Raw genomic sequence first — 20,975 nt, forward strand, 5'->3', positions numbered from 1 at the left:
CGTATAATAATACAATAACATACTCAATATATTCCCACTGATAGGTTTTGGTGAGTGTAATAAGTGTAGCTGAGATAGAAAAACTATTTTCGATAAATCCCCGACTCAAGATAAAACAATATACTCTCTCCGTCTCAAATTACCCGTTCCAAATTTTCTAATTTGATTTTCCATTTTACTTGTCTTTTTTCATTAATTAAGAAGAGACTTTTTTTTTTTTTTCATGTTTTACCCTTTGCATTAATTACTTTTTCTTCAAATTAAAATGTAAACATCATTTCATATGAGTACTATGGTAAACTAAACATGTTATTAATTATTTTTTCTTAATTAATGCGTTATCTCAATTTGGGACGGGTAATTTGGGATGAAAGAAGTATAACAAAAAGGAATAATAAGGGTCGTTTGGTGTGAGATATAAGTGATAAATAGTTTCGAGATAAAATGAATAATGAGGTATAAGAGATAATTAGTCCCGGTATAAAATGAATGATTATTTTATCTCATATTTGATGTGAGATATTAGTTAGTGTGAGATTATTTATATCGAGATTAATTATTTTGAAATTACTCGTTCCTAGCCTAACAACCGCTAAAAATACAATATACAAAAAAAAATTACCACACCCAATAGTACCATAAATAAGACTCATTAAGTAATATCACATTATGAATCCGTTTGGATATAATTAAAATATGCTCAAATCAGTTTTTAATCATTTTTTTTTTAGCTTTTTAAGGTGTTTGGTAAAATTAGAAAGTACTTAAAAACAACTAAAAACTAATAAAAAAAAACAAAAAGTGAGAAGTTAGGTACTCCAATTATTTATTTTTTAGATTAAAATTCTTTTAAGTTTGACTAAAATATTTACTTTTTTATCTTTTATATTTTCCTCAAATTCCAGTCATATCCTAAACTTGTAGCCCTTAAATATATAATTTTTTTTTCTTTTTCTCTTTGCCGCTTCGCTTCATCTCTTCCCTCTAATTTCCTCGTTCATTTTTTTTTTCTTTGTTTTCATCAAATCCATCGTTACATAAGAGGTTTGTTCAAAAATTTTAATCTAAAATTAAAAATTATAAATAATTTACCTTATTTACTTTAAGGACATTTAAATCATTTTAATAATAAAAAAGTGCTTAACATCACTTGTTTATCAAACATATCAACAACTTTTTTTCAGTTTCAGCACTTCTATTTAAACACTGATCTACTTAATTTCTAAGCACACTTAAGTTGAAAAGCTATTTTTTTAATTATATACCAACGGGCTCTATAACAAAGTCATCCTACTCACTCACCCATATAATGATCTCAAAATAAAATAAAAATATATGATTATTTTATGATATATTTGATGTAAGGATATTAATTAAACTCAAAATTATTTACCCTATGTTTTTATATAATAGTTTCTACGATAAGTATAACTTGTTTGTTACCAAATAGTTGGAAGGCACAAACAAATAAAAATAAATCCTTTTTAAGTTCCCCAAAATCTTCCCTCTCTTCTTCTTCACTTGTACTAAACCCTAGCTTTTCCCTTTGTTACCTAAACCCTAGTTTTCTCCAATGTTGGATTCTACTGACGATGTCGATAAGCTTTACGAGTTCGGTGAACGCCTCAACGACGCTAAAGACAAATCTCAGGTCACTCTAATTTTTTTTTTTTTTTTTTTAAATGTTAAATTGAACAAGTGATAGTGCAGTAGTAATATCAAGTAAAAAAAAAGCGAATTATTCATAATTGAGATGTGTTTTTCGATAAAGGCGTAATTCATAAAAGTGTGAACTTTATAAGTAGGCATTTAAATTGTTATAAAATTTAACAAGTAGATATACATACAATACAAATCAAATTGACTTGTATTATTCAATGTAGGAATTAGGATGCGTGTGTATCTACTTGTTCAACTATCACTTGTTTATCACCTGCAATGAATCACTGGTAGTCCAGTTAGTAATCTTGAGCTTCCATTAATGTCATACCTAAAGTATCTTGATTTTTCGAGATTCATACCTGAACAGAATATTTATTAAAACACACGTTAAATAGAAAAATTGAGTTTCGTACCTCATTCATTACTCGTTCACTTTTTCGTACCATTCATTGTTCAAGTAGAAAAAGCGAATTATTGATAATTGAGGTGTGTTTTTTGATAAAGGCATACTACATAAAAGTTTGTCCTTTGTAAGTAGGCATTTAAATTGGTATAAAATTTAACAAGTAGATACTCACGCATCCTACATGGCAATTTGCGTGAGATACAAATCGAATTGATTTGTATTATGCCATGTAGGAATTAGGATGCGTGTGTATCTACTTATTCAACTTGTTATGGCAGCACACCTATAGTATAACAATGATTTTTTTAAAGATTTTTTTTGGTTAAATTGAACGAGTGATAATTGAGTAGTAATATCGAGTAGAAAAAGCGAATTATTATAATTGAGGTGTGTTTTGATAAAGACATAATACGTAAAAATGTGTCCTTTATAAGTAGGCACTTTAATTGGTATAAAATTTAACAAGTAGATACACACATCCTACATGACAATTTGCGTGAAGTACAAATCAAATTTATTTGTATTATGCCATGCAGGAACTAGGATGTTTATCTATCTGCTTGTTCAACTTGTGTACACACAAAGTTGGAAGGCAAGTTAAAAGGGCACATTTATGTATTATTCCTTTGGTAAATAGTTGGCGATAATTTAGGTAGGAAACGTGCACACCTAATATTTCAGGTATGAAACTCAAAAAATAAGGATACTTTATTTGTGTTCTTGACCATTAAATCTTTAGTTGGAAGGCATAGATGTCAACTGAAACCAAGTTAAAGGGCACGTTTATGTATTATTCCTTTGATAAATAGTTGGCGATAATTTAGGTAGGAAACTCGCACACCTAATAGTTAGGTATGAAACTCAAAAAATAGGGATATTTTATGTGTGTTTTTGACTGTTTAATATAAGTTTTTGAATTGTTTGGTTAGCAGCATAGGCAGGACTATGAAGGGATTATTGTGGCAGCGAATGGAAGTGTGAAGGCTAAGCAACTTGCTGCACAGCTTATACCTAAGTTCTTCAAGTATTTCCCACAGTTGGTGGAGCAGGCTCTCGATCAGCACTTCAATTTAATCGAAGATCAAGAGCTTGGGGTTAGTATTCTATCCATACATGGCTTCTGTGTTTTACCATTGAACAAATTCCAGTTTAGTAACTATTCAACGTGGATTAATGGTATTAGCTTAGACAAAAGATTGCATTTTTTTCACTAACCTCCCGAACCAGTGGTGGAGCCAGTAAATACTGAGGGGTGCCAAAATATAAAAAAGTAGACACACGAAAATAATAATAATTAAGGGGTGTCAATATATAATATTTTTAAATAAAACTAAAATTTTAACCTTGTTAAACAATGTAATTTTCCGACGAAGGGGTGTCAGCTGCATTATAAGATGGCTCCACCACTGTTCTGGACAACTTGTTATGGCAGCACATCTGTAGTATAACAATGTTTTCTAGAAAATATGAGCTGCTTTAGAGAGTCCCTGCGAGGTAATCGGAGGGGCACGTGCACTTCCACCTCCTATGTGGATCAACTGATGAGTAAAAGTTATTAGTATGGTGATGATATGATGGGTATAGATGCTGTCTCAGAGGAATGCTACATTGCATTACGGTGGTTTAGTCCTCATTATTATCTTAAAGAAATTGTCAGAAAATATTTGTAATTACAGTATTGCTTATTAGTGAAGAGGTTGGTATATTTCACAACTAGGTTTGAGTTTAACCGTGTGTTTTCAACTAAACTTTGTATTCCTTTATTGATTTCTAGGTTCGTGTACAAGCGATCCGTGGACTTCCGCTTTTCTGCAAAGATACACCCGAGCATTTGTCTAAAATTGTTGACATTCTTGGTCAGCTCCTCATTGCAGGTAAATTTTGTGTAAAATGCCTTGTGGACTTGGTTGGTTCAGATCATTTGTTCATATTGATACAATTTGTGCCAATTATGTCAGGAGAAAATGTAGAGCGTGATGCGGTACACAAGGCTCTTTTGACTGTGTTACGTCAGGATGTGAAGAGTAAGTTTCTGTTCCTGAAGTTTAGTCATTAAATCTCCAACTCCCCAGAACCATAGAAATCCATGAATTTTGTGGTTTATTATTCCACTTGTGCATCTATTATTAGCAGCATAATTGAGGTTTCTGCCTGATTGTTCATTGAAATTATCCTTGTTTTGTAATATTGGCATTATCAATGTTGATATCCTTGTTAACGAATTAACTTCAGTAGTCATTTAGAACTACAATTATTTCTAATCATGCTACTTTATCACTAAAAAGGGCTACATTAGTTCTAATCTTATCAGATTAAGCCCGACATCGTTGGTTGAATGGAAAACTCCTTGGTCTTATGCTTTCTTGGGATTGACACAAGATAACGCTAGGGATCACAGTTGCCTGAACGTGGATGAAGCATTGCATGATTGTAGTGTTCTCCATCCTAGTGAATGATACTCCATGCGATTTTTTCAAAAGCTGAAGGGGAAATTCGATAAGGAGATATTTATCATCTATATTATTCCTTTTTGTGATGGATGCTATCAGTTGGCTTATGTATAAGGCAGCACAAAGTGATTATATAAGGGGTAATTTGTCTATATCTCATTTATTATTTGCTGAGGCAGACAACATTAAAGAGCTAGCAGAGATGTTGAAATGTAAGGTAGGTGCATATGTGCTACCGACTTGGGCCTACCATTGGGTTCTTCAAACAAGGATCTTGTAGTGTTGAATTTTCTGATTGAAATAGTTGAGAAACGAATTGTAGGATGCAACAAAGATAGTTGAAATGAGATAATGAATGTTAATATAGAGCACTCTGTGGCAGTGAAGCTGAGACAACTGTAGCAGACTTTTTGCAATCTCGGAGGTATCTCATCGATAGTGCCTAGTAAGATTGATGACACACTTTTCAGTCGACAGGGAGCTGATTTGGTGCACGAAACAAAGATAGATGGAGGATTATCCCAGCTTGTATTTGGTGGACAATCGTGAGTTGGGCCTTGCATTCCTCGAACATATTTAGTGTCTCATGCTAGAGAAAGCCGACTATCCAACATATTTCTTGACATGTACAGGGGAATTGAGATTTTTGATCTATGAGGAACCTCCGAGGCAAATTTTAAACATGGCTGATGTACTGTATAGGCAAATGCACCGCATGTTACATTTGCTTTGTGATGATGCTGGGGGAGTCATATTACCAAAGTTCTGTTTGTGAGAGAGAAACCCTTCACTCCATTCAATTGGGGCAATTTGGATTCCCAGGGTGTTCAGGAAGGTGTTCTCTTCTCATGGTTGGCCACGAGGGGAGTGATGCTGTCAACCGAGGACTTAATGAAGATTAGAGTCACCTATGCTATTTCATGTGCAGATGTCCAGGCGAAAATGTAGACCATCTCTATTTTACATTCTCAGGTAGCTGCGTGGTTGTGCTCGCTGGTCCCAAATTTGTTTGGAAATATAATGGTTGATGCCATATAAAGTAAAGGAGGCATTCCATGGTTGGGCGTTCGAAGGAGGGTATGGATGTTGATCCATTAGCCATTGTGTGGGTTATTTGGAAGGAGAGGAACAAGAGAGCCTTTCAAGGGATTCACAATGATTTTGTGAAGTATGAATATAATGTCTTTGTTTCTAGTTTCTTTTTGGTGTACTCGTGATGTCTTTATTTGTTTGGATATTGGGTTTCTTTTGTAGAGAGCCATATTCGTTGTAGGTTTTCTACTTTTGTTATATGTCTTGTATACGGATTTTTCTCATCACTAAAACAATTATTTACTCTTATCAAGAAAATGTCCTACCTTGATACTAAAAGCTACCATGTTATGCAAAATGGTTAGGTTACTGGGTTTATGTTAATTTACATTAAATATGTGAATGCATAATGGATATGATGTTTGGATTCTTATCTCTATTCAAGTGCTTGGAATCATGCAATTCGTGTTGGTTATCCTGCTTACCATTTGGTTGCACTTGTCTGCTGCAGCTTCTCTAACTGCTTTGTTTAAGCGTATTGGGAGCATCGAGGATCAGAGTGCTGAGGATCTTAGCACTTGGGACAGCATTCGTAAAAAAGTTCTGCTATTTCTAAGAGATAAGGTTACTATTTCTCTACTCTTGAAGTATTTTGTTGAGGAAAAGGAAAATGGACTGTTCTCAATTGACTTTTGCTGGTGATCATTTGGCAAAGAAGGGAATGAATTCAACATGGTGCCCAGAAGATCCTTGTTGTGAACATGATAATTGATATTATTTTGCAGATCATTTGACTTGGACTAGCTGCTTTTATCGTTTCAAAAGTGCTTACTGTCTACACTATTGATGAACTTCATAAGTTTGTGGCTCATCATTGCTAATATAAATTCTCATTACTTTGCAGGTGTTCCCTCTTAAGGCGGAGCTCCTAGTTCCACAGGAGCCGATGGAGAGGCACATAACTACTTTGGTGAAGAAGGTACGGATTTTCTCGATGTAGTTCTCTTTCAATTTTCCAGTTACTTTTTTTTTTTTTGAATTGTAGTTCATATTTAATTTTAGGGCTAAAGATATTAGTTCACATCTGATGATTCTATTATGGGTATGTGTTTCATCTATCCTTGCTTTTGTTAACCAACCCTGAAATGGATGTTTTGTAGAATTTGCAAGATGTAACGGCTGCTGAATTTAAAATGTTCATGGACTTTTTGAAAAGCTTGAGCTTATTTGGCCATAATGCTCCCACAGAGCGTATTCAGGAGCTTGTTGAGATTATTGAAGGTCAGGCAGATCTCGATGCTCAGTTCAATGTAAGTGGTAGTCCTTTTCCTTTGTTGTCTTTTGTTAGAAGCCAACTATGTGGGAAGCAACATTTCATTGCCGTGACAGTGCCCAGTTGATCACTCTTTAATTGCTGAAGTTTTATAGCTATGTTTTTGCTCCACGTTGAAAATCCATGATTTTTCTCACTTTGTGCACTTCTTTGAATCTTGAGTTATACCTAGTTATTAGTGTTCAATGTCCTGGTGTCTGATTAGAGAGTTTACTTGAATTTTGAACTGAATATATTTCCAGGTCTTTTTTTGAAACCGGTAACTTTTGTATTTCCAGGTCTTTTAGTTGTGAGGAAAAGAGAAAGCTTTTTTTTTTTTGTGGTTTAAAAAAGTGAGCATGTTGACGCTAATGCTAAATGTTTTTTGGGCAAATATTTAATCAGGAAGTTTTTATATTGTACCATTTCATTGAAGAATCTCCGGTACAGGGGGCCTTGTACTGTTTTACTCAATACTCAAAGATAATAATATTCCGTGGTTTAAGGAAAGCCTATAGTTAGATTTTGATCTTCTTACACATAGGTATCTCACTCCCTTTCACTGATGAATTTCATGTCCACATTCTCCTTTTCGTTCTCTTGCTACCTTCTTTAAACAAAACCCTGAAAATTGATGCCTACTGCCTTTGGGATACGAATCTAGTGCTTGTTTGCTTTTCTGGTAGGTGTTGGATGCTGATCATATCGAGAGGTTCATATCGTGCATTTCAATGGCCTTTCCCTTCTTCAAGGTGTGCGCTGTTTTCCCTTTATATGTCCAACGTAGATGACTGTTGAAATAGTCATTCACTTGACATTACTTTGTTTTCAGAGGGGTGCATCAGGCAGTAAGTTTCTCAACTATTTGAACAAGCAAATCATGCCTGTTTTTGACAAGGTAATTCTTGTTACTCCTATATAGTTTATTAGTTTTTCACACAGTGAGTGCATTTGACGCACTTAACAGTTGGGTGACGTGCATTTAATCTTTAGTAACTAATGTAATATGTTGCAGACTAATTCAAAGTTTGGAGTAAGAAACCAAATTTGTTTAGGATTTGATATTTACTAGTCTTTTTAATTCATGTCTAAATAGGATTTATACAACATACCTACCCATTGAAATCCCACAATTGGGGTCGGGTCTAGTAAGGAGGATGTGTGTTGCAAAGTTCATATTGATGGGTAAGGAGGTTTATAGTTTTTTTTTTTTGTTTTTTTTTTTTAAAAACTGCAAAAATCTTTTCTTTCCCAAAAAGCTTCACAATATTCATTAGTGTCTTTACAATCTATTAAGCTCTTTTAAGAATAGACAAATGTTATAGCTTGACACTGGTTACAGTGTACTCCCTCCGTTTCATATTAGTTGGCCCCTATATATTTGACGCACCCATTAAAAAAATATTAATTAGGGGGTCTATTTTACCAAATTAGCCTTATTAATTATGCTTTGAAAATATAAATGCGAGTAAATACACTTTGTTTAGTCATTTAATGTTAAGGGTATTATTGGAAGAACATAATAAAATTCTCTTGATTTCATCAAAGGAACAACTAAATTGAAACAAATATACTAAAACGAAACGGGGGGAGTACCTTGTAAAGTACAATATTTCTGGAAATTAATGAAGTGCCACTAATGGGTGGCTGTTCCAGAAATTCAATTCTGAAGAGAAAAATCAAACACAACTGAATTAGAACTTCAGTAGAGTTAAAAGATATGGTGATCTTTTAGACCAAAGTGACTGGATTGAGTTAATATGTATTAAAGTAGCTAGTACATGCATTAGTTGACATTGTCTTTAGCAGAATATTACGAGTTGACGCAGTTGTTTTTTGTGAAAGGTAAAGTGGTATTCTTCAGCACTTAGGATATGCTATGCAACTCCAAAAAGTTTTAGGCCCAAAAAAACAATAAAAGTTGCAGTAATTACAAGGATCCGACAAAGTTCAATATGGATCTGTCTTAGAGTCTTTTTAGGATTGTAGTTTCTGTTTAGAATTTGTTTTCTTTCCTCTTTCTATAGATATGTTTTTTTCACTTAATTACAAGTATACCAGCTTCAGAAAAAAAGAAACCGAGTTATGTATTTTGATCATCCTTCGCTGATCCATATCTTACGATTAGGTTGTTCAAGTTATATCAAGTGCATTTTTTTTTTTGTGTTTTCAGCTTCCAGAGCAATGGAAGTTGGACTTGCTCAAGAGCCTCGCCGAGTGCTCACTTTGTGCAACAACTCAGGATTCTCGACAGCTGCTTCCATCAGTAGTTCAGCTACTAAAGGTTTTCTAAATTTCCATGAATTTAATTTGTAACTTTAGAGTTGGTACATTTGGTGATTCTTAATTTGTTACTGTCATCTTCTCTCTTGTAATCATGTCCTGCTCATACAACCTGAGATGGCTACATTCTTACTAGATTTACTGAGTTTCCAGTCATTAGGATCTCTTGATTGAAATGCTTTTGAACTCTTGATGAAATTGGCTTACTTGTTTTTCCCAGAAATATATGGTTCGAAGAAAGATTGAAGAAGTTAACTACACGTGTATTGAGTGTTTGCTGTATACCTTCCACCATTTAGCTCACAAGGTAAGAGAGATATTTTTTGACCATGGATAATATACCTGATGCGTAGAATCAACCTGCTTATACTTCCTCCATTTGAATCTTATAGACTCCAAACGCCACAAACAGTCTCTGTGGATACAAGATTGTCACTGGACAGCCATCAGATAGATTGGGGGAGGATTTCTCGGAGCAATATAAGGACTTTACTGAGAGGTGCTTTTACTTGTTTTTCTATTCCTTGATGTTATAACTTGAACCCTGTATGGCTATGCTTGGTTGATGCCAATTTTAGATTTGTCAACATTTTCAGCTTCTGGATCATTGAAAAGAAAATTCATGTTGAATCAAAAATAGGATACTGGCCTCTTTATATTCGAGTTTGTTCAAAACCACCTAATTTTTAGTTTATACACCGCTGTATGCATCAAGTCGAGCAGCATCATTCCCTAGGGAGCATTTGACATGACATTTTCCTTAACAGAAAGAAATCATCCTACATCCGTTTCTTTTTCCCTTAATTGTTGACTATGACGAATTGTGTTGACAAGGCAATTTTCAGGCGTCTTTAATCTACTAACTCTACTCTCTGCTGATATTACCCAATGAGAGATGAATATCCCATAAAATAGTCATGTATGAAGACGCTTTGCTACACTTTGGAATTTAGATAACTGAAAGCTTTCCTTTTCTTCCCTCTGGCTAATTGGTGCGAATCCAGAGCCATGTTGGGGTTGGGGGCTATGTTGCTCGGACTCGGCGGTTATGCCGTCGAACCCGTCCCGACGCGACACTGGTACAGACGCTGGCGCGGGATTCGTCTCGGATTCGGTCAAACGAATCCGGAGACGTTGACCAACATCAAGAAGAAAGTTGGCTTCGTTATCGAAAGGGAGAAACTGGCAAAAGGAGAAGATCAACGATTGTGATTGTTGTCGCCGGCGAAGGGGTTGTCGCCGGCGGAAGGGTATCGTCGCCAGAATTTCGATGGGGAAGAAAGAGAAAATGGTATTATGCTCAGATCTGTGATTGTCGGTTATCGCCGGCGGAAGGGTTATCGTCGCCGGAATTTTGATGGGGAAGAAAGAGTAGAATGCTAAGATTGTGCTTGTCGGCGTCACTGTTGACGGTCCTATTTTTTGATAATTGTATTTTTTTAAAAAATAAATTATATTAAAAAAGGTAAACCTAATTTATTTAGATCTGGTGAGTGTGTGACTTTTCAAATACTACTACTAATTAAAAAGAATTTATTTTCTTTCCATATAAAAAATACTATTACTAATTTAAAAAGTAACTAAAAAAATTACCTTGAAAGTGAAAAAAGTAAAGAATATTTTTTTAAAAATGAAATTTCCTTGACATATAGGAAAAAGTAAATTGAAATGACTGTTTAAATGTGTAACTATATTTATAATATTTAATTTTTTAACCGAATCCCCGCACCCGTATCCATAATCGGATTCGCATTCCCAAATCTTAAAAATTAAATTTTGACGAATCCGACTCTTGGATTCACACCCGTCTCGGATACCCGCACCTGAGTCCATGCAACTTAGGTTGGGGGTGGGTACCACTTGACCGTTCCACCTCTGCCATGTGGTTGGGGGTGGGGGGGGATTTTTTTCACGTCTGTTTAGGAGGAGGCTGTGGGTTGTATATGGCATGCTTCTGCTATCCCAAAGAGAAGGGGAGTTTAGCTGTTCCGACGGCAGAGAGGAGAAGCCGAAGTATGCCATATTGTGGTGGTTGCTGGTTTTTGCTTTACGATGACGATGTCTTTCATCTTGATGAAACAGATTAAGCACGGTTGAGGATTTGGCTAGGTCTATGATCAAGAAATTAACCCAAGGGATGGCAGACCAAAACAAAGCACTTGCCGCTGCTAAAACAGATGAAGAAAAGGATGCTATTGTGAGTTCTCTCTTTCACCTCTCCCTCCCTTGCGACCAATTCGTTCCTTATTTCGGTGTTGTACTCAGCTGTTATCTTTAATCTTGCAGAAGACTCAAAAGCAAACTGCTACCATAGCGCTTCGAGCTTGCAACAATATACTAGCAATGACCCCGGTAAAGTGCTAATTTTGCCTTTTGTGCTCTTCAATCACAACTTTACATTTTCGTTTGCTTGAACTAACATCACACACACATAAATTACAGCCATTGCATACAAAGACACCAAAATTTATCGGCGATCAAAAACTAAATTTGTCATGGAAAGAAGCTACGAAACCTTCAGGTCCTCCAACTGCTACCGTTGCAGGGTATGTGGATAGATATTCTGCTCAACTCTACTCGTCTGTAATATTTCAAATTCGTAAAGATAGTAATGTTTAATTATATGATGTTGTCGTCACAGTCAGAAGCGACCGGCTGCTACTACAAACGGATCAAACAGTAACGCATTAAAAAAGGGCCGAGGAGCCGGTGGTATGCAACACCAGCTAGTTAACAAGGCATTTTCAGGTATCTACGAAGGTGGAAGAACCAGTGGAAGAGGTGGTAACAGGAGTTGGCGTGGTCGTGGAAGAGGACGATCATATCACTAACGTCCTCACTCCACTGTAAAACTAGTTAATCGCAGAACAATCAGGTGATTCTTTCCGCTGGTACGATATGGATATATCTCATGGCGACGCAGACGAGTTGTTTAGGGGCAGGTTCATTGACAAGAGGGTTCTGATTCTGTAGATTTGCTTAGTGTTGGGTATTTTGTTTTCTATATGTAACTTAATGTCAGTGTATTATGAAACCTACAATAATACATTAGAGTATTTATATTAGATTTTGCAGATAAATTATGGTATTTCTTCTATGTTCTTTATTTCTGCATTTATTTGGTGAAAATCAAAGCATTTCTCTTTTTTTTTTTTGGTTTCCCATTCGGTGTCCGAATACCCACATTGGAGTCTGACTAATTCGGATTCATGCTGGGTAGGGCTCATTCGGGGGTAGCATTCCCAACCAAGGATTTTTCCATATTCAGGGCTAGGATTGTGACGCTTACTGAAAATCTTGATTTTGGGTTTGTCGAGATACATAATTAGTTTATGATATATTCAATGAAGATATATTTTTCCTTTATAAAGATACATAATTAACTTTTGATACATTTTTTTCGATTTTGAATTTGTGGAGATACATAATGCATTCAGTGAAAATATATTTTTTCCTTGTAAAGATACATAATTAGCTCTTGATATATTTTTTTCGACTCTGGGTTTGTTGAGATACATAATTAGCTTCCGATACATCCAATGAAGATACACATAAGGGTGGAGTTTTATTTTTCCATAAAACTTCCAAACGTTCCCCATGAAAGAGTGGGCTGTAACAATAAGGAGTCAATAACTTTCAAGTCGTTTGGTACGCATACTAAATTATATCGGGATTATAATCTTTGGACTAATTTATATCATGTTTGGTTGATGATATAAATTAGTTTCGGAATAAATTTAGTACAAACTTAATCATGGGATATCGCACCTTATCTCGCGTACCAAACGACCCTAAATATATTATTTTTACTGTCACTTCAGCCATGAAATAGTTCTAGCAATTCTTATAAAACAAGATTTCAACTGCAGACAAGGACTAATTATCACTAAATATATGATCTTTGGTTGATTTGAAGGGGAGCCTTGGAGTAACCGGTAAAGTTGCTGTCATGTGATCAGGAGGTTACGGGTTCAAATCTTGGGAACAGCCTCTGGCAGAAATGCAAGATAAGGCTGTGTATAATACACCCTTATGGTGGGGTCCTTTTACGAACCTTGCGCATAACGGAAGTTTTAATTTTAGTGCACTGGACTGTCTTTTATAATATTTCCCTAGTTGTCCAAAGTGGTGTCATGTGATGTTGAAGGAGTGGCTCGGAGTAACCGGTAAAGTTACTGTCATGTGATTAGGAGGTCACGAGTTCAAGCCTTCGAAACAGACTCTGGCAGAATAAGGCTGCGTACAGTTACACCCTTGTGGTGGGGCCCTTCCCCGTGATGATGCTTCGTTCAGTTTTTCTTTTTCTTTTACTAATTATGTATGTATTCAGAAACAATAAAATTGCGTACATACCACCCTCCCCAAATCGTACTTTTGGGATTGTCATTGTATAAGAAGTGACACCACTTGTCATTATAGTGATTTATTCATTTGTTAACTTCATCGATTGACATCGACGACAACAACAACAAACACGATATATTCCCACAAAGTGGGGTCTGATCTTCGAGTACTGACATCACTTACGAAAAATCCTGGTTACGTCACTGTCCATGACAATACACATATCTAAGCAATCACAACATTATAAACAAATCCCTTTGAATATTGACACCACCAACAACAACATCGGCGATATATTACCACAAAGTGGGGTCTGGTCTTCGAGTACTGACATCACTTACGAAAAATCCTGGCTACGTCACTGGCCATGACAATGCACATATGTAATCAATCACAAACATTATAAAAATCCATCTGAAAGAGTCTCAAAAACTTCAACATAACTCAATACAAAAAAATGGCAAAAGTCATAAAAACTTCTTTTGCTCTTATGCTTCTCCTTCTACTACCACTTTCTCTCTTGATCAAAGTCACTGGTTTTCGATCGTTACCATATTATTACAGCGCGATTTCAGATGGCGTTGGCGATATACATAGGTATACAACGTATACAACGGAGAAATGTGAACAAATGTATGGATTTTTGCCATGTTCAAAGAGTATTTCAGGTCATTTTTTCCTCATTGTGGTGTATGAGTACTTGTTATTTCATGGAGAATACTATGTAGCAATGGGAGGTGAAAGGATTTTCAAGATTCTTGGATTCTTGGTCCAAATAGTGTGTTTGGTGCAAGTGCATTGTGTTAACCGTGATGTTCGGGTCAGTTTGCATGCACCTCGACTAGTTTTACGTGTACCTGCTACCTTACTCTAGCCTTCATCCCTTCTTTTGTTAAACCGTGATGTTCGGGTCAGTTTGCATGTACCTCCACTAGTTTTACGTGTACCTGCTACCTTCCTCTAGCCTTCATCCCTTCTTTTGTTCAACCGTGATGTTCGGGTCAACTTAGCTACCTTACTCTAGCCTTCATCGCTTCTTTTGTTAAACGTGATGTTCTGGTCAGCTTGCATGCACCTCGACTAGTTTTACGGGTATATGCTACCTTACTCTAGCCTTCATCCCTTCTTTTGTTAAACTGTGATGTTCGGGTCAGCCAGCACGCACCTCGACTAGGTTTACGGGTACCTGCTACCTTACTCTAGCCTTCATCCCTTCTTTTGTTAAACCGTGATGTTTGGGTCAGCTTGCATGCACCTCGACTAGTTTTACACTTTAGCCTTCATCCCTTCTTTTGTTAAACTGTGACGTTCGGGTCGATCAGCTTGCATGCACATCGACTAGTTTTACGGGTACCTACTGGCTGCTACCTTACTCTAGCCTTCACCCCTTCTTTTGTTAAACCGTGATGTTCCGGTCAGCTTGCGCGCACCTCGACTAGTTTTACGGGTAACTGCTACCTTACTCTAGCCTTCATCTTGTATAGAGAAGTTGAATAACTAGTCATTTTCTTTTATTGTTTTGGACTCTTCTTGATAATGTAAGGTAAGACTGCGTACAATACAACCTTGTGGTGGGGCCCTTCCCTGAACGCTGTGCATAGCGGGAGCTTTAGTGCACCAAACTGCCCTTTTCTTTACTCTTCTCGATAATGATGAATCATAGAAAATACTTAGCTACTATCGCTTTTTCGTTATAAATTGAGATCTTCTTTGAACTTGATGCACGAATAGATAGAATATCAACAAATAGCATCTTTCTAGCATGCATTTTCATGTATAACTCAATAAACATGATCTCTATCTTTCAACAATAAACAAGAATTAGCGACAGACAACTTCTATCTTAAATGCACATATCGATAGAATAACAGCAAATAACATCATTCTAGCATGCATATTCGCGGAACTCAATCAACATTCTTCTGTCGCTAAACAAAAAAAGTCTGTCGTTATATAGGATTATCGAAAAATCCTGTTAGTTACGGACTATTTAGTGACAGATTAGCGACAAATGTCTTAGCTAATTCTTGATTTCATCAGCATCAGGGCTATTGAACAGTAAAGAAGTTGCTCAAGGATGTGTGTTAACTGGTGTGGGGTTGCTCAAGATTGCTGTCTCAGTGGACTGGTTTGTTCTTACTACTTATATATCTTGAGTAGACACTTTTTTCGTTTAGTAACCGGATGTCCCAGTTCGTCGGTGTGAGAGGTTAGCTTTGGATGGTTTCAGGCGGGGTAGAGGTAGGCTGGGTGATTAGACGTGATATGGATCAGTTGCAGCTTACTGAGGACATGACCCTAGATAGGAAGTTGAGGGTGGGTGGGGCGTAGCTAGTAGATAGGAGTGCCTTGGGGTAGTGTTGCTAGTAGTCGTAGGAGGGTTGGGGTGAGGAGTGTGCGCCCGGTTTGATAGTGTAGAGTACTACTTTGTGGGTGTTATTTTCTGTTATTTCTATGCTTGTTTCATGTTTTATTTCGACTTTGTTTACCGTCTCTGGTCCGGAGCCGGGGGTCTACCGCAAATAGCCTCTATACTTCTTCGGAGGTAGTGGTATGGACTGCGTACATTTTTACCCTCCCCAGACCTCACTATGTGGGAATACACTGGGTGGGTATGTTGTTGTTGGTGTCTGGGCTAACTTGTAAACCTCGACTAGTTAGTACCTGTTGTTTGCCTCAACACACGTATCGGGTAACTCTGCCCATCAAGGCTAGGACAGATGGGAAGAATAACGGTTCTATGGGTTATTCCATTCGTAATCATCCTAGTACCAACAGTTCTGCACTTATCGGCCACCCTAGAACGAATTTTCATGATATTCTCTCTTGTGGTTTCGATCGTATACCTATTCTCTTACTTTTTTTACCAGGTACTTAGAAACAAGTCCTTATATCGATGATTTGGTCACGACTTTAACATGTTAAAACTGCAAGCTGATGTTGCTCGGACTCTCCAAAAATGTGGTCGCTTCTGTGTTTGAAGGATCTGATATGTGCCTATCGACATTTTTAAAGAGTCTGAGCAACATAATGGCAAGCGCTATGGGAGAAACTCTTCATGAAAGTAAAACACTTTTCCTTTTGGCTCATGTAAATTTCAGTACATAATGTGCAGCAAGTAACTGAGTTCTTGTCGACGCGATGCAGGCTATTTGAAAAGGCTGATCAGGACGGAGATAAGTTTGTGTCGGTTTCTGAGCTAAAACAACTTTTCATGAAAATCAGATCAAGAAAATTGTATCGGGACAAGGATTACAAAATGAGGTAATGGAAGAATTTGATCTCGATGAGGATGGAATGATCGATATGAATTGATACCAAACGGTATCTAAAAGAGCTCAAAACAGTCCACAACGCAACCAAAACAGTCCACAAGTTGAGAGCAACCCGAGGACCCCTTTGAGTGCTAGTTTCGGCCAACAACAACAACACAAGTATCACGAGTTTACAAGGTGTTTAGCACCAACAAACAGCAACAATACAACAAGAAAAAGATGAGCACGAGATGAGGAGAACAACAACAACACAATAACAACAATACAACACAAACACGATTACAAGAAACGTAAAGATAGGTAGTGAGACAAATGAGGGTATAAATCCTAAGAACCAAAGAGTATGTTAAACTCTTCCTTGGACGATCCTTTGCTGCACTTGCACACACGTTGATCTTCATAGTCGCACGTGTATCATGGATGATTTTGTCAAAGGTTTCACAAGATGGATAGATGAAACAAAGGATGCAATGGGTAAACGATATCATTCCATAAGATCCTTGAAAGATTTTGTACGAGGTATATATACTGAGTTGTCTCCGTCAATGAACTATAGGCTATGTTGCTAGTGCTCTTCAAAAATGTCGATACTTGCATGTCAGATCCGCCAAAAGTAGTACATTTTTGGATGATCCAATATGAGGTGCGACATCATTTTTGGAGAAACTGAGCAACATAGTCAATAGGTTATGAGTTCGTGGAAGCAACCACTGATGCTAAACACATATTTTGTTCTCATCGCAGATTCTGCAGGCTTGGCTCAAAAAGAAGCGGGAAGAACACGAAATGATGAACCATATTCTATCCGATATTTTTCAACATGTCGAAAGCACAGCAATAGGAACTCTGTACACGGAAGATGGGAAACCGAATATTTCTGCTATTAGAAAGTGAGTAACTGATATTAACGATCAACTTAGTTGCTCGACCACTTTGAAAATTCCGCCAGATGCATGTCGGATCCTCCAAAACTAGTGTATTTTGAAAGATCCGATAAGTGTGCAACGACATTTTTGGAGTGTCCGAGCAACATAGATGATCAGTAGGTTGAAAATGTTAAGAATAATAGCAATTGCTGCATTATAGAGCGGTCTGATTGTATAACGAAATGATTTTTGATATGCAGAAGAATTGGGAAATGACGAAAAAGCTGCTGCAGAAGAAGACTGATAGATCTGCGGTAGCATGGATGAAGGCGATACTGCTTCTGGTAATCGGAATAGTAATATTAGGACTTCTAGCGGAACCTCTAATCAAGAGCGTAGGAAGTTTCTCGATAGCTATAAATGTACCTTCATTTTTCATCTCGTTTATCTTAGTCCCTTTGGCTACAAGTGCAAGAGTAGCAATCTCAGCGATCAACGAAGCAAGTCTAAAGAAACAAAGAACGAATTCCTTGACATTATCAGAGGTTCGTTCCGCTGTCTTTCTTCTTTTGTTTTAGCATGAGTACAGATGAAAAAGTATGACAAATGCGACTAAACTAAGCAGATATATGGCGGAGTGTTCATCAACAATGTACTTGGACTTACCGTGCTTCTTTCACTGATATAGTTCCGAGGATTGGCTTGGAACTTCACAGCTGAAGTGCTCAGCGTGCTATTGGTTTGCGGAATAATGGGATGCATTGCCAGTTCGAGCACATCATTCCCCGTTTGGGTATCCGCTATTGCTTTCCTTCTCTATCCATTCTCTTTAGTTTTGGTTTACGTTTTAGATTATGACTTCTTCGCGTAACAAAAAGAGCTCGAACATTTGGCTCTATTGATATTTCTGGTGTAAATGTAAGGACTGGTTCTCTTTCTAGGCCTTTCGAGAAGTACTGTTAAAGTCTTACATCGCATTGACGAGTAACAATGACCAGTACTCGTCCCAAAAGGCGATGAGAAGAGATCAAGACGGTTGTTGTTCATCGATTTATGGACACAACTGGATCGGAACTTGGAACAGCTTTCTTTTCATCGATTTAACTGGTAAAGTTGCTGTCATGTGACCAGGAGGTCACGGATTCAAGCCTTGGAAACAGCCTCCGGCAGAAATGCAAGGTAAGGCTGCGTACAATACACCCTTGTGGTGGGGCTCTTCCCCTGACCCTGCACATAGAGGGAGCTTTAGTGCACCGGTCTGCCCTTTTAATACCTCAATGCCTAAGATTTCTTGTTTCACCGATTATGAGCAACAAAACATACTCATCTCCACATTGAAGACATAATTAAGTAAATAAAAGTCCTCCAACGGCTAAAACTTTGAGATGAGATGGTCGCACAATTCAACAGTTCATAAGCAACGAAAACTCTCTTCTGTGATTCACATTTCACAATGTTTTTCGTGCAGCAACATGCATATGAAGTTATTTACAAACTATCCCTATAAACGGTAGGACTATCACTCGAAGCAACGTCTTCTATCATGTAAAAGAACTAAACCCCCGCGGACACACCTCTAACGAGCCTTACCCACCGGGATTAACTTCTATAGATTCAGTTCCAAATCAACATCTGCTCCTACTTCAGTATGAAAGTCACTTCCGCGAGCTTCTTCACGACCAATTTGCACCTCTGCAGATGGGGAGAACCCGAGGATCGGTTGTTGAACTGATATGCCTAGGCCTGATGGAGGCGTATGCGCTGCAGCAGCAACCTGTAGATCAAATAAGTTCGGAAGATAGTTAAAACCGAGACAAAAAAACACAGTACAGGATCAAGAATGTAACGCTATAGTCCTTTAGTCTCACCCGAGAGGGTACACAGTCGAATAGCTGAAGAGTTAAAGAACGCCGATTTACTGCTTCTAAATGTGGCAAAGCTACTGCTGGAGGAGCCAATCGGAGAAAATCTCCATCGAGAGCTTTAGTTTCTCTTGCTGAGATTGATGGTCCAGACTCAGATAAAGCTCTCGACTTTGCGAAAACTTCTCTGCAGAAATGCCAAATGACTCATTATCAGGCTCTCGAATACTAAGACTACGTGATTTCCAAGTAAGATATAGAACCTTTTACGCGCATTTCCCTCTTCTACATTGACTGAGCAGTCGTCGCTGCTGGAAGCTGATGCATGTGATCTGGATACAGAAGCAACGCAGCACTGAGGAAATACGCGTCGAAATGAAGGAACAGGCGGGTGTTCTGGAGAGAACGGATAGGGCCTCTTTACTCCAGCCATCTATATCACATCATCGACAAACCATCAGGTAACGATAGGAAGTTCAGATACATTAGCTCGATAATCTAGTTTTAAGTAGGTCGCTCAGACACTCCAAAAATGTTGCGCGGCCGTGTTAGATCCTCCAAAAAGGCGTTACTTTTAGAGGACTCGACATGCACCTGCTGACATTTTTGGATAGTCCGAGCAACATAGAGTTTGATAGACACTTAACCTTTACTTCTTCAGGCCAACGAGGTAAACGTTCACCGCGATAATAACTTTGGTTTGAAGGGGGCTGCATCTGAAAATTTTGTACAGATAATGACGATGACAAAAGCCCTGAGGAGATATTCACCTGAACAACGACAATATATCCAGTATAATCACACAAGTTGAGTATAGGGAAGGTGATGTGAACGTAGTCTTGCCCCTACCTTGTGACGGTATAGACCCTCAGCTCGAATAAGCATTTCAAAAATCATACAAATAACACCCCAATACATAGATTTGTTTTTGGTTTCCCACCCGTTGTCTGGTACCACATTGGGTCCCGACTAAATTCATATTCGCGACCAAAACTCACAAATCGACCGGTAAAATGCTCCCTAACAAAGATGAACAAATCCAGATGCGCTCCGGAAAGTTCACATTGGCAGGTTAAACACTCCCTCACAAAGGCGACTTCTTACCCAATAGTCAAACCCGAGAACTCTGGTTAACGATGAACAACAACATAGAAGTACAAGAAATTGCAGATATTAATAATGACAACAACAACATACCCAGTGTATTCCCACATAGTGGGGTCTAGGGAGGGTAAAATGTATGCATGCAGTCCATACCACTACCTCCGAAGAAGTAGAGAGGCTATTTCTGATAGACCCCCGGCTCAGGACAAATAGCAACTATTAACAAAACAACATATAGTAACAAGACAGTTTCTACAACAAAATGATATGATACTCGAAGTACAAGACAACATACAATAACAGAAATCGAAGGACCATAAACTACACGAGCAATACTGCAACTACTGGTTAACGATGAACAACAAGATAGAAGTACAAG

The 20,975-nt window shown here is 37.5% G+C and overlaps 2 protein-coding genes across 2 annotated transcripts; both read left to right on the plus strand.

Moving 5' to 3' along the window:
- The first annotated feature begins 1,439 nt into the window (after positions 1-1,439).
- Positions 1,440-12,233, plus strand: LOC107845305 (apoptosis inhibitor 5-like protein API5). The gene is made up of 16 exons (XM_016689544.2): positions 1,440-1,651; positions 3,001-3,162; positions 3,843-3,942; positions 4,027-4,092; positions 6,062-6,174; positions 6,455-6,529; positions 6,711-6,860; positions 7,549-7,614; positions 7,695-7,760; positions 9,036-9,146; positions 9,366-9,452; positions 9,538-9,644; positions 11,228-11,342; positions 11,432-11,497; positions 11,588-11,691; positions 11,787-12,233. Exons 1-16 carry the CDS (start codon positions 1,574-1,576, stop codon positions 11,974-11,976), a joined length of 1,656 nt encoding a protein of 551 aa, XP_016545030.2. The 5' UTR covers positions 1,440-1,573; the 3' UTR covers positions 11,977-12,233.
- A 1,713-nt stretch (positions 12,234-13,946) lies between these two features.
- Positions 13,947-17,658, plus strand: LOC124888078 (sodium/calcium exchanger NCL1-like). Its single transcript, XM_047398301.1, has 6 exons — positions 13,947-14,226; positions 15,530-15,617; positions 16,637-16,753; positions 17,168-17,283; positions 17,367-17,407; positions 17,509-17,658. Exons 1-6 carry the CDS (start codon positions 13,947-13,949, stop codon positions 17,656-17,658), a joined length of 792 nt encoding a protein of 263 aa, XP_047254257.1.
- The last annotated feature ends 3,317 nt before the right edge of the window (positions 17,659-20,975 follow it).

The sequence above is a fragment of the Capsicum annuum genome, chromosome 10 (genome assembly GCF_002878395.1).
Source record: "Capsicum annuum cultivar UCD-10X-F1 chromosome 10, UCD10Xv1.1, whole genome shotgun sequence".
NCBI lineage: Eukaryota > Viridiplantae > Streptophyta > Magnoliopsida > Solanales > Solanaceae > Capsicum > Capsicum annuum.